The following is a 12,869-nucleotide window of genomic DNA, read 5'->3' as shown; positions in this document are numbered from 1 at the left end:
CAGGGGCGGGGTAGGTGGGCGTGGCGATGGAGAGGAGGAGGCGTGACCTAAGGGCGGGGCCCGCAGTTTGCCCCAGTTCCTCCGAGAGGTTCCCTGAAATGACCCTGTGTGTAGTACTCGGGCCTTGAGCACTGCGCAGCGCTGCGGCCGAAGGACCCGGAAATCCTGCTGGCGGCACGTTTTTAGTCCCAAAAGCGGAAGAAGGAATCGGAAGTGACGTTGCGGTCAAACAAGTGAATCTGAGGCCGCTCATGGAAAGGCCCAGCTCGCTGTTGGCTGTCGAAGGTGGTCGCGAGACCCTGCGCTCCCACCCGGTGGGCCTCAGGCCCCTGTCCCGCGGACCCGCCGGCTGCGGGTGAGCCAGGGTTTCCACCTGCCGTAACTGAGCCGCGCTAGGACTTTTCGGGCAGAGCTGGCGGGTGGCGACAGGGCGGACTTCCCTCCCCACAAAAGTCTTCCCTCTAGTGGGCTCTTGTCCGGGGACGCTGGGACACCTGTCGCCTGTGAGGCATCATTAATTTTCATAGTATCGTCATCTCCTTGAGGGACAACTCCAGGATTAGGAAGAACCAGGGAGGCATCTATTATTAGCGTCCATTGGGAACTAGTGCAGTCGCCCAGTTTATCGCGTTAGGTTCTCTCTTCATCCCTGGGCTCCGATAGATCAAGTTGACGATCATAGCTATCCTTGGCCTTACGTCTTTTTCTCACCGCCTCCTCTTCCTGATCATTTTTTTTCCTCTCCTGTTCTTCAAAATTTTGGCCTACCCAATCAACTTTGCTTCTCCTCTGAGAGCAGTGCCAAGATAAGATCACTATTTCTGTTCCTTCCTCCCCCAGGTGCATTCCCTTCAAAGACCTGCAGTTCCACCTATAAACCCTGATTTATAACATGGACGATGTTTAGAACGGGAAAAACTATTAGACATGCATATTTCAGCCATCTTTTTAAATGAATAAAATGAGTCTCAGAAGACTTACATGATTTGTCTGCCCAGGGTTTCCACGGCTAGTACTAATAGTGATGTTGGGAATGGAATGCCAGATGTGATTAACAAGTGTTTATCGAGCATCATGCTGGGTCATTCCAGGGTAGAAAAGAATATGACATTAAAATGAATTAAAATTTAGATTAGAAGACATTTATGGAGCACCTGATAGGACCAAGCACTGTTTTGTATGCAAAGATTAGTAAGTGTAGTCCTCATCCTAGAAAAGTTTTCAGAAAATTTATTAGAATCGAAATGGAAACATTCGAGAGAATGATAAATGCTAAAATAGGAATACATGCAGAGTGCCGAGAGAGCTCAGGGGAGTTCGCTTAGGTGTCCTCAGGGTAGGAGTCTGTGGGGCTGGCTCTGACCTAAGAAAACACTCTTCCCGTCTTGCAATGCCCTTTTAAAGACCTCGGCATTGGACCCGCATCTCCATTTGAATCACGACTCATTTTCTGCTCTGGTTTCCTTCTTTCCTTCACTAAAGTGTATTGACCTTGTTATGCTACATTCTTTCTTAATTACTGTTACAATTTGTTATTTCTTCAACTCTTTCTCCCTCGGAAGTTTTGGATTAGTCTAGTGCTGCTGCTTATTTTAGGGGGCAGGGTGATGGACTCAGAACAGCTGGATAGGTTCCTCATAATTCACGAGATCCCTCCCATTTTCTCTATGATGGACATAATGATTACCTGCCCTGACTATTCAACGGAGTGTTATAAGTTTCGGTCTTGCAAAATGTTTATCAATAAGTGTATGGTTTGCCAACCTCTGCTTCACTAATGCACTCTTTAATTTTAAACACTGCACTCAGAATTTCTAAGAAACAGTGAACTATAACATGAAAAGATTAACTGGATGTTATTGTCTTTGTGTCCCAGTGATTATATATCTGGGAAAATTACATATCTTGGATTTCTTCATTTTTTTAGAACCAATTTTAGGTACAATAGTGAAATTTCCCTTAAAATTATATTAAGGTCCATAGGGAAAGTGCTAGTGATTACTGAAAACTAATCCTAAAATAACAGTAAGTGATTCAATAACAGGTGTGCTCACAATCTGTATTCTGAGAGTAAACATTTTTTGACTTCATGTCTTAACAGTCTGTATTTGAAAAAAAGTAATTAATACCTATAACAAGTTTGAGAGCCAAAAACTGTACACTGATCCTAATGTCCTAGACATGCTAAAGCAAAGGAAGCCAGTCTATAATCTCCACAATTTATTTTCATAAAAACCTAAATTACTTTGGTAACACGTGATCTGAACAAAAACTGATAAAGAAATATGTCTTCAGTTCACCATAACCAAAGCTTTGTAAAGTCACCATCCAGGAGTCACGGGTATTGTCAATGCCAATAGACTTGGCTACATCATGAGTTCTCTCTTAAATTCAAACTGAGAGCCACTTACAAACAGAGCATAATAAAAAATGAACCTAAGGTGAGAAGTTCAAGTTTTCACATGAAAGTTTATTTTTTATTGTTAGCCTGATCTTTTATCCATCTGACAATATTCAGGAATAGAAAAGGAGATTAAAAGGTAACTAAAATGTGTTGGAACCTAGTGATGAAGATGAAAATGTTACTGTATTGCATTTGGTCTACCAGCATACTGTGAGGTTAAAGTGGGTTTCCCTGTTTTACAAGTGAGGCTGAGGCTTAGAGAGTTGGAGTAACTTGTACAGGTTCACACACAGATAATAAGAAGCTTGGGTTTATACCCAGGGTTCTCTACCTATGAATGTTGTATGCTTTCTGTTATTAATAGATGCTTATAAGAGCACTGTTTGCATACTTGATTGAAAATTACTATTTTGTGTACTTTTACCTAAGTTGATAGCATACTTTTAATTTTTTTCTTTCAGACTTTTTTAATATCCAAATTTTAATAATACCCTGGATATCACTCTTACCAAAAAAAAGGAAATTATGAAGAAATGTTTTAATTATTGAAACTACAGTTGAAATCATGGCTACATCAGCAAATCTGGACCTTGGAGCCCAGTTGATAGTGGAAGAGTGTCCCAGCAGTTACAGTCTAACTGGCATGCCAGACATTAAACTAGAACATCAGATGGACGCAAATGCAGAAGAAGCATCGGCTCAGGGTGTCGCCATGGGAATGAAATTCATATTGCCTAACCGATTTGATATGAACGTGTGCTCTCGATTTGTGAAGTCCTTAAATGAAGAGGATAGTAAAAATATTCAAGATCAGGTTAACTCTGACCTGGAGGTGGCATCTGTTCTATTTAAAGGTTGAAAGTTATGGTATAAATCTCTGCATTTGCTTTGTTTTTGTTTGTTTATTGTTTTTTTTTTTCCCTTTCTAATCATGAGATTTTGAGTTTGGGGAGAAAGTTTGGAAGTCATCTTTTAGTACAATTTTTCTAGAATCTTACAGAAAACAATAAAATAACTTCTTGTTATATAATGTCCAAAGTACATGTTGATTTTTTTTAATTTCTTGCTTCACCTTTGTTTATTTGGAAAGTCTTTTATATAATTCTTTATTGTACCTTTTTAAATCATGGGAGAAAAATATTGGTGTCTTTTACAAATGAATCAGCATAATATTCCCCATTCTATGACTATTTGATCAGTATTAGTTTCCTATGCTTTCAGTCAGTGAAATATGTCATTATATTGTAGATTTATAATAATCTATTGAATAAAAATATTAATCCCAGAATGAAATTGCTCAACATTAATACATATTTTTTCTGGAACTTTCACTATGGTAGTACAGATTTTTTAATGGCAAAAAATAATTAAGCTCTGGCTGCTGTGGCTCAGTAGATTAAGCATGGGCCTGTGAACCACACGATCACAGTTCAATTCCCAGTCAGGGCACATGCCTGGGTTTCGGGCCAGTTCCCAGTAGGGGACTCATGAGAGGCAACCATACATTGATATTTCTCTCCTTCTCTCCTTCCCTTCCCCTCTAAAGATAAATAAATAAAATCTTAAAAAATAATAATAATTAAAAATCACTTAGGAAACAGTTGAAGATATACCTCATGTATTTTTTATGTAAACAACATAGAACTTTGAAATGCTTTCTCATTAAAATATTGTTTTAATGTGTTTAATTTATTTTACTTAGCTGAATGCAATATCCATACGTCTCCTTCTCCGGGAATCCAAGTAAGGCATGTCTACACTCCCTCTACAACAAAGCACTTCTCACCCGTAAAACAATCAACCACCTTAACCAATAAACACAGAGGAAATGAGGTCTCAACCACACCCCTGTCAGCAAATTGTAAGTATTTCCCACCAATGTTTTAACCTATTCTTGTTACTAATATAATGGTTTCAAGAGTTTGGCTTTGAAATGTTATTTTCAATTGAATGCATATTCCATTTTGGAAAACTGAAGTGATGTGCTCATAGATTTAGTAATTTAAATTTCACAGATTACTGTATATTCAAATTATTCACATTTTATGTTTCTCTGTTTAATACAAATACAGATTGAAATATTCTTAAAACCCTTACAGTTTATTATAAAAACAATAAGTTATTCTAAACATTGTACAAAGTAAGACATTTTGTTTTGTGTTCTTGGACTGCAAGGCTTTACATTTTGCTTATAAACTAAATCACTGATCCAAAAGTTATTTGTAGTAAAAGTGGAGTGATTTCTGTTGTAATTTTGAATTTGAATGTAAGTATTAAACTACTTTTTTAAACACTTTGAATCTACAGGTTTTTTTAAAGGTGTATAATCACTTTAGAAGAAGTAAGGTTTTTCTATATACTGTACTCTGTATAGCAGACAGAATATACCAAAACCAGTTAGCAATTTGATGTTAGGAACTACATGTGAAAATATAATGTAAGTACATCTATATTCTAATGCATGGTAAAATACATTTCTTCACTTTGGAAACACTGTCTCCCTCCTGACTTCGAATCGCATGCCAAAGCATGTGACTTACTCCACCTATTGGTCAGTTCTGTCTAACTTGTATAAATTGGCAGGTGCTCCCCAGTTGCATTCCTTTCTGCATTAAGGCCCCCCAATCACATCACTGCAGTCAAGGATGGAGTGATATGAATGTTTAAGTTTCATAGAACAGTGCCTATTTATTTTTGTTTAAAAGAGATTTGTCTTAAAATATGCTTTCAACTGTAGAATTTTTTAGCTCAAAACATCTAGAAATCGTGTGATTCACATATCTCATGTTAAAGAGAAAACTGTTTAATCAGTTATCCAAGGGCACATACCAAATTAACCACAACTAGGTCTGCCCTCAAGAATTTACTCTCAAAGTCAGTTGTCCGTTTACTGCCTCACTCCTAAATGTAAGAAAAACCCATGGAGTCTTGAAATAATGATATTTGGGACCTTGGTGGATTTAACCAGTGAGAACATGAAAGGTGTGTCTTTGTTAGACCCAAATTCCTCATAAGTTTGCATAAAGGCCGGCATCTTAAAAATTAAGTACCTAAGCCATTTCTTTTATTGATAAGATCAGTAACAATTGCATTGCTAGTAATCGATTGTAACAATTTGCATATTGATAATAACACTGCAAATGTCAGAATTACCTTGAACATACAGGAGTCACTTCTCAGATACAGCATGACTATTTGCAATGTTAGGGTATATTTTACTTAGGTTTTTTTTTAACAATACAATGATAGTTTTTGTTTTGTAAAGGAAAATTGCTACAAGATGGAGGCATAGGTAGACACACTGTGCCTCCTCGAACAACCAAAAGAAGGACAACAACAAATTTAAAAAAAAAAAAAAACAACTAGAACTGACAGAAAACCGAACTGTATGGAAGTCCGACAACCAAGGACTTAAAGAAGAAACACTCACCCAGACCAGTAGGAGGGGCGGAGTCGGGCAGCCCAGTGGAGAGGACTTGCGGCAAGGCGGCGGCCGGCAGACCAGGCGACCCACATTCGCGTGCGGATAAATCGGGAAGAGAAACTGGGGAGAGAGACAGGCCGAGCAACCCAGGCTCCCAGCACAGGGAAATAAAGCCTCAAACCTCTGACTGAAAACACCTGTGGGGCTTGAGGCACTGGGAGAAACTCTCAGCCTCACAGGAGAGTTCGTTGGAGAGACCCACAGGGTACTAGGACGTACAGAAGCCCACCCACCCGAGAATCAGCACCAGAAGGGCCCAATTCGCTTGTGGGAAGCAGAAGGGACTGAAATCTGAGAGAGCGAAGCAAGAGCCATCGTTTCTTCTCAGACCCCGCCCCCACGTACAGCGTCGGCAACAACGTGGGTTGCCCCACCCTGGTGAACACCTAAGGCTCCGCCCCTCACTACAAAATCGGCGCCAAGACCAAAAAGGAAAAAAAAGAATATAAAAGGCCCAAATGAAGGAACACTTCAAAGCTCCAGAAGAAATACAACTAAGTGACAAAGAGATAGTTAACCTATCAGATGTACAGTTCAAAACACTGGTGATCAGGATGCTCCAGGAACTCACTGGGTATTTCAACAGCATAAAAAAGACTCAGGTGACAATGAAAGTCACATTATGTTAAAGAAAAATCTACAGGGAACCAACAATGATGGGAAGGAAACCAGGACTCAAATCAACACTTTTGAGCAGAAGGAAGAAAGAAATATTCAACCAGAATGGAATGAAGAAACAAGAATTCGAAAAAATGAGGAGAGGCTTAGGAACCTCCAGGATATCTTGAAACATTCCAACATCTGAATCATAGGAGTGACCAAAAGAGAAGAGGAAGAGCAGGAAATTGAAAACCAATTGAACAAATAATGAAGGAGAACTTCCCCAATCTGGCAAAGGAAATAGATTTCCAAGAAGCCCAGGAAGCTCAAAGAGTCCCAAAGAAGTTGGACCCAAGGAGGAACACACCAAGGCACGTCATAATTACATTACCCAAGATTAAAGAGAAGGGGAGAAAGGGAGAGAGTTACCTACAAAGGAGTTCCCATTCGACTATCAGCTGATTTCTCCAAAGAATCCTTGCAGGCAAAAGGGCCTAGAAAGAAGTATACCAAGTCACGAAAGGCAAGGACCTACATCCAAGTTTTTATCCAGCAAACCTATCATTTATAATAGAAGGACAGATAAAGTGCTTCCCAGATAAGGTCAAGTTAAAGGAGTTCATCATCACCCAGCCCTTATTATATGAAATGTTAAAGGCACTTACTAAGGAAAAGTAGATCAAAAATATGAGTAGTGAAATGGAAACAAACTTACAGCTATTAACAACCAAACCTAAAAAAACCCCACCAAACTAAGCAAACAACTAGAACAGGAACAGAGTCACAAATGGAAATCACTTGGAGGTTTATCAGTAAGGAAGGGGAAAAGGTAGAATAAGAGACATAAATGGTAGGTACAAAATAGACAGGGGTGGTTAAGAGTAGTATAGGAAATGTAGAAGCCAAAGAACTTACATGTACAACCCATGAACACAAACTAAAGGGGGGGGAATGTGGGTAGGAGGGGGTGTCCAGGGCAAAGGGGAATAAGGAGGGGGGGAAACAGGAAGGACAACTATAATAGCATAATCAATAAAATATATTTTAAAAAATTTCTGCACAAACATGAACAATGGGATGATGACAGTGTATATACATGAAGCTTTTTATGGTATTGTTTCAGCTTTATCTGTTCACCAGTTGGCTGCTCAGGGAGAGATGCTCTACCTGGCTACTCGCATTGAACAAGGTAATAGCCTATTTTCTTAAATGTATTTAAAACAAACTTAATAGGATTTATTATACTTATTATTGTTTTTTTTATACAGAGAAGTATAAAGACAAAAAATGGTTGTGTAATCTCACGAGGCAATACTCTACAGTATAAAAGTCATAGATTCCCTTATAATAAAGCCTAGCCTTTTCCTAAAAGGAAAAGTGAGTTTCTTATATTTTCAGAAAACTTGTCTACAAAACATTTGTTTATATTTGGAGTTCTTTGTGAGAATATGGATGTGCTTTATCTTATTTACACAAAAGGCAAAATACTGCACTTTACTTTTTTCACTGAATATTTTGGAAATCTTCTCTTATTAGCACACAAGGATGTGTTTTATTCTTTTGAATAGGTCTATGATTTTGCATTGCATTGCATACACAGATACTTTGTTTTCTAACTAGTCCCCCTGGTGTTGGTTGATTCACTTGTTGCTACTAAGTAACAATATCGCCGTTTTTTTAAAGTATGTCCATAGAGTAAATTCCTTCAAGAATATTTTCTGGTTGAAAAGGTATATGAATTTTTTTTATGAGTTAGAATTTCTATTTCCCCTATGCTCACTGACACAGGGTATTACCAGACTAACCTAAAAACAGTGTCTCATATTGGTTTTGTTTACGGTTTTGAAATTATGGCATATTTGAATTTCCTTTTGTGTTTATTTCTGTGAACCCTTATCAAAATTAAAGAAATATACTTTTTTTGTTCATGTTGCATATTTATTTCCAGTTTGTCATTTTTTCTTTGGCTTTGTGACGTTTAGCAAACAAATGCTTAATATTTTTAAGTGGTAAATTTACTTTTTTCTTTGTGACTTCTGAGTTTATGTCCTGCTTAGAAAGGATTTCAGACTCTTGAGATTATAAATGTATTTATTCATGCCTTCTTCTAGAACTTCTGTGGTTTTCTTTTTTACTTTTCAATCTTTGACACATGAAATATGTTTTGATGTAGTGAGATAAAGATCAAGCTTTACATTTATTTTCATTTTCCTAAAAGTTAGTTAATTGACTCAGCTTTATTGGTTGAATACAGTCTACATGATGAAAGATGTTTACTTTTTTAATCATGTCATTCTTTTATAAGAGACTTACTTCATCATTATATTTCCATTTGTTTATAAATACTTGAATGTTTTTTTCTCTAGCTACTAAATAAACATCAGGGAAGAGCTGTGGACTTTAAAACTAAATCTGGGGAACAAAATGGGGTTCAAGGTAGAATTTCATGGTATTGCCTTTCAAATTATTCAGTCTTCATTCACATTATATTATTTTAGCAACTACCCAGAATGAATGAAATTCAAAGGCAGCAATGTTAGCTATAGAACATGTTTTAATACAATTTGGGGGTTTTTATGATAGCATTTTTTATGTAATGCTAAGGACTATTATATAAGCTCATTTTTATTGTAATTCTCCCAACAACGCATTGAGATAAGCAAGGTATTGGTCTGTGTGTCGGAGAAATTAAGTGGCCTGCCCAGAATCACACTTTTAGAAAGTGACAGAGCCAGAATCCAAACTGTGGTCTCCTGGTTCCAAGCTCATTGTTCTGTACATTTCCTTGTACCTAGAATTATGTCATCTCATAGTTTATACTTTAAGTAATATGCTATTTGAATTCAGTTCTATACGTTGAGGCAATTTTAGTAGTCAGACCACAAATTCCAACAACACATAACAGGACTTCAGTGAACAAAAGTCAGTATGAAGTCATCCTCATTGAGTAATATCAGCTTTTTAGAATTACAGTATTTTCATAGTGATGTTAATATGTGGTTGTTAAATTAGATCACAAAAATTGCTTTTCTTTTAAATAGAAAATGTTATCAATCACACGGATGAAGAAGGATTTACTCCTCTGATGTGGGCTGCGGCACACGGGCAAATAGCTGTGGTAGAGTTTCTACTTCAGAATGTAAGGAAAATGCCTCAGAAAATGTATCTGTACAGTTACTTAAGTTCAGTTACATCTTCAGTAAAGTTTTGGTATCTCCAGCCAACTAGATGTAATGGTAGAGGATCCAAAAAAAGTTTTAAATGCTTTGCACATTCTTGTAGAACATGAATCTAGGTGGGCAGATAGAACTAATCATACATGAAGCAGTGAGAGGTCAAGCCCAGCTTCATAGGAGAGATGTAATTTGGCTCCAGAGTGAAGGGATAGTTAGGATGGAGATGGAGGAAGGAGGCATCCAAACAACCGTGAGAACAAGAAGTTGCGCTATTTCTGTATTAATCCCAGAACATTACCTGAGCTGAGTGTTGAGCCGTGATTATTGTTGACAGAAATAACAATACTCTTGTTTACATGAATTGAAAAGTCTTTTATCTCCACTTCCCACGCCAGGGTGCTGATCCCCAGCTTTTAGGGAAAGGTCGGGAAAGTGCACTGTCTCTGGCCTGCAGTAAAGGCTACACCGATATTGTCAAAATGCTGCTTGACTGTGGAGTTGATGTAAATGAATATGATTGGGTGAGTCCATGACACCGGTTTCTAAATTATTGTAACAAGCTTGAGGATTTATTTGGTTTGAGGAGACATAATAACTTTTAGTAAACACTTGGAAGAATAATTAATTAGTTAATGAAACACCTAGAAGAAAAAGTTAATGGCATAAACTCAGTAATTCTGATTTTTCTTCACAAAATATTAAAATTACCTTAAAGTACTTTTACAAGCCCAATTCTTAGTAAAACTTCTCACAGCAACATTAAATTCTTCAGACCTTGCTCATCTTGAAAAACTAAATCACCTTTTCCTTTTATAGAACGGAGGCACACCTTTGCTTTATGCTGTACATGGAAATCATGTGAAATGTGTAAAAATGCTCTTAGGTAAGCAGATAAAAATAAAAATCTTTAGAAAATGCCAAGAGGACTTTATTTTACTTTTTATAAGCTGGCCTCCCTTAGTATTACTCAGCAGAATCATTAATTATTGTGAACTACGCTAATCCTGCTGCTATTGCCCACGGAGCACCTGGCGCCATCGCATTGCCCGAGGAGAAGCAGCTCCGTCGCATGCCTGCAATTGGCGTGTTTGCCCTGGTTTCGTTCCTTTTGGAGCTCTCGTGTGAATCCACGGTTGTTTTCTTGTCTGCAGATTCTTTATGCTAAAGTTCTCCCTGTCATTGTTTGGGAGTTTCGGCTGCTCTGGAAGACACTCCTTTGTGTGAAATGCCTTCCCTTTGACGCACCAAAGTGAATTCTGTGCACTCCCTGTAGCCTGTACTTTGTCAGATCATCCTGAAGATACTCTCCAAATTTGCTGAAACTCTGCCTCACTATTTGTACACCAGTCAGTAATAGACAGACATATCCACATTTTCATTTATTTATGTCAATTTTTCTATTTTGGTATAGAAAATGGAGCTGACCCAACCATTGAAACTGACTCTGGATATAATTCTATGGATTTAGCTGTAGCCCTGGGCTATAGAAGTGGTAAGTGTTTTACTGTAGAATGCTCAGGTTTCATTTCACTAAAGCTCTGCAAATAGTACAAACCAGTGAGCCAAACCATTTTCATTGCTGTAGTCATAGAACATTGCATGTTATCCTAACTCCTGACTGTGGGCAGAATCAAAACGTTCCTACAAGGTCTAGAAATGAGTTTTCTTACTGTTACTTTCCCCCCACCCAAATAATTAGTTGCTGCAAGGTAAGCGCACACCTATTTACAAGATGTGTTTAACATTCTCATGTTAAAATGCTCTTATAGTTGCCCTTTTCTGTTCCTTAGAACAACCTTTTACTCTGGACTCTCGTTCAGTTGCAAAACTTAGAAACCAAGAACAGAAAATTTAGTAACTTGGGCAATTAGTAAGTCAATGATAGGCTAAATTTTAAGTCTATTTAAGCATCATATTACCCACAGAATATGGGCAATGTTCGGTGTATATCCAACTTAGAAATAACTTTATTATAGGAAAAAGTCGGGGATATAAGGTTGAATTTAATCATTCTTTTTAAAATTTTTTAATCAACATGTTTCGTCTTGATCTTCTGTCTGTTCTAGTTCAACAGGTTATTGAGGCACATTTATTGAAGCTGCTTCAAAATATCAGAGAGTAGAGAGCGTCGTCAAAGTGTGTCCGCCCTTCCATTCAGTTTTTGGCCCTTCTAAATGATAGTTTTGTTTACTTATAAGTTTTTACCTCAGTTGCAATATTTACTGATTTTTACTAAGTTTTAATAAATATTCCTCTGAGTAATTCACTGGTTTATAATAAAAGTAATGTTGATGCTTTTTTATAAGATGGTGTTTTATGGCATATTTAAAATTATAAATTAATGTTTTGTGGTGTGTAAGTTTTTATGGTACATGTTATCTGTATCAAGTGCTGTAATTTAACATTTTCAGAAATTATTCTATCCTATTCATCTTTACTCTTATATTAACTCATTGTCTTTATATAGAGTTTGCTATAAATCCATAGAAAAAATTTTGTTATTATTGAATTAAAAATGCACAGTGTGATTGTTTACAAAATGTTTTAAATAAATAAAGTACATTTTCTGTTTGCATGCTAGGTTTTTTTTTAATTAAATAAGGTTATTAAGGGATTCCTGTAGGATTTTTAATTTTACCCTAATGTCCTGCCAGGGTACTCCATTAGGTCACACAGTATAATTAAAAGAAGTTAAATGTAAGTCAGTCAACTAAGATTTAATGATTGTCATTTCTAGAAAGATATTTAGAATATTTTTCTCTTGTAAGTAAGCTTTCCAGTAGGAAATGTCTTCCGTGAAGAAGTCAATCCTTCAGTAACAGCCAGGTGCTCTTTATTTCTACTAACAGAACACTATACACCCGTGTTACACCACAATCTGGAAGAGAGCCACGGGCTGGAAGTTGACTTGACCACTGAGCGTGGGACTTGGGTTAAGTCACTCCATCTGGAAAATGGATGTTACGTCAGTTATGATACTTTGGTGGCCAACCATATAAACCACCTAGCTCATTCAAGCACAAAGGAAGTAACTGAAAGATACAGAATGAAAGGAAAAGCTGAAGGTGCAGGAAATATAATTTCTTGAAAATTCAAACCAAGAAATGAAACTGGGCCAGGGATCTCCATCAGGAAATCCTGGCCAGTCATCTTGGATGCTGCTGTGGTACTGTTTAGCTTAAATCCCCTTGTTTATCATTCTGCT

The 12,869-nt window shown here is 37.3% G+C and overlaps 1 protein-coding gene across 1 annotated transcript; it reads left to right on the top strand.

The window, feature by feature from the left end:
• Positions 1-61: 61 nt before the first annotated feature.
• Positions 62-12,210, top strand: ANKRA2 (ankyrin repeat family A member 2). Its single transcript, XM_037032126.1, has 9 exons — positions 62-355; positions 2,866-3,258; positions 4,107-4,265; positions 7,612-7,677; positions 9,530-9,627; positions 10,060-10,185; positions 10,481-10,547; positions 11,076-11,156; positions 11,731-12,210. The coding sequence occupies exons 2-9, from the start codon at positions 2,970-2,972 to the stop codon at positions 11,784-11,786; spliced, it is 942 nt and encodes a 313-aa protein (XP_036888021.1). The 5' UTR covers positions 62-355; positions 2,866-2,969; the 3' UTR covers positions 11,787-12,210.
• The last annotated feature ends 659 nt before the right edge of the window (positions 12,211-12,869 follow it).

The sequence above is a fragment of the Sturnira hondurensis genome, unplaced genomic scaffold (assembly GCF_014824575.4).
Source record: "Sturnira hondurensis isolate 20B ecotype Veracruz unplaced genomic scaffold, ASM1482457v3 Scaffold0021354, whole genome shotgun sequence".
In the NCBI taxonomy this organism is placed as follows: domain Eukaryota; kingdom Metazoa; phylum Chordata; class Mammalia; order Chiroptera; family Phyllostomidae; genus Sturnira; species Sturnira hondurensis.
Note: the sequence above shows the minus strand (reverse complement) of the source record. Positions and strands in the feature narration are given on the sequence as shown.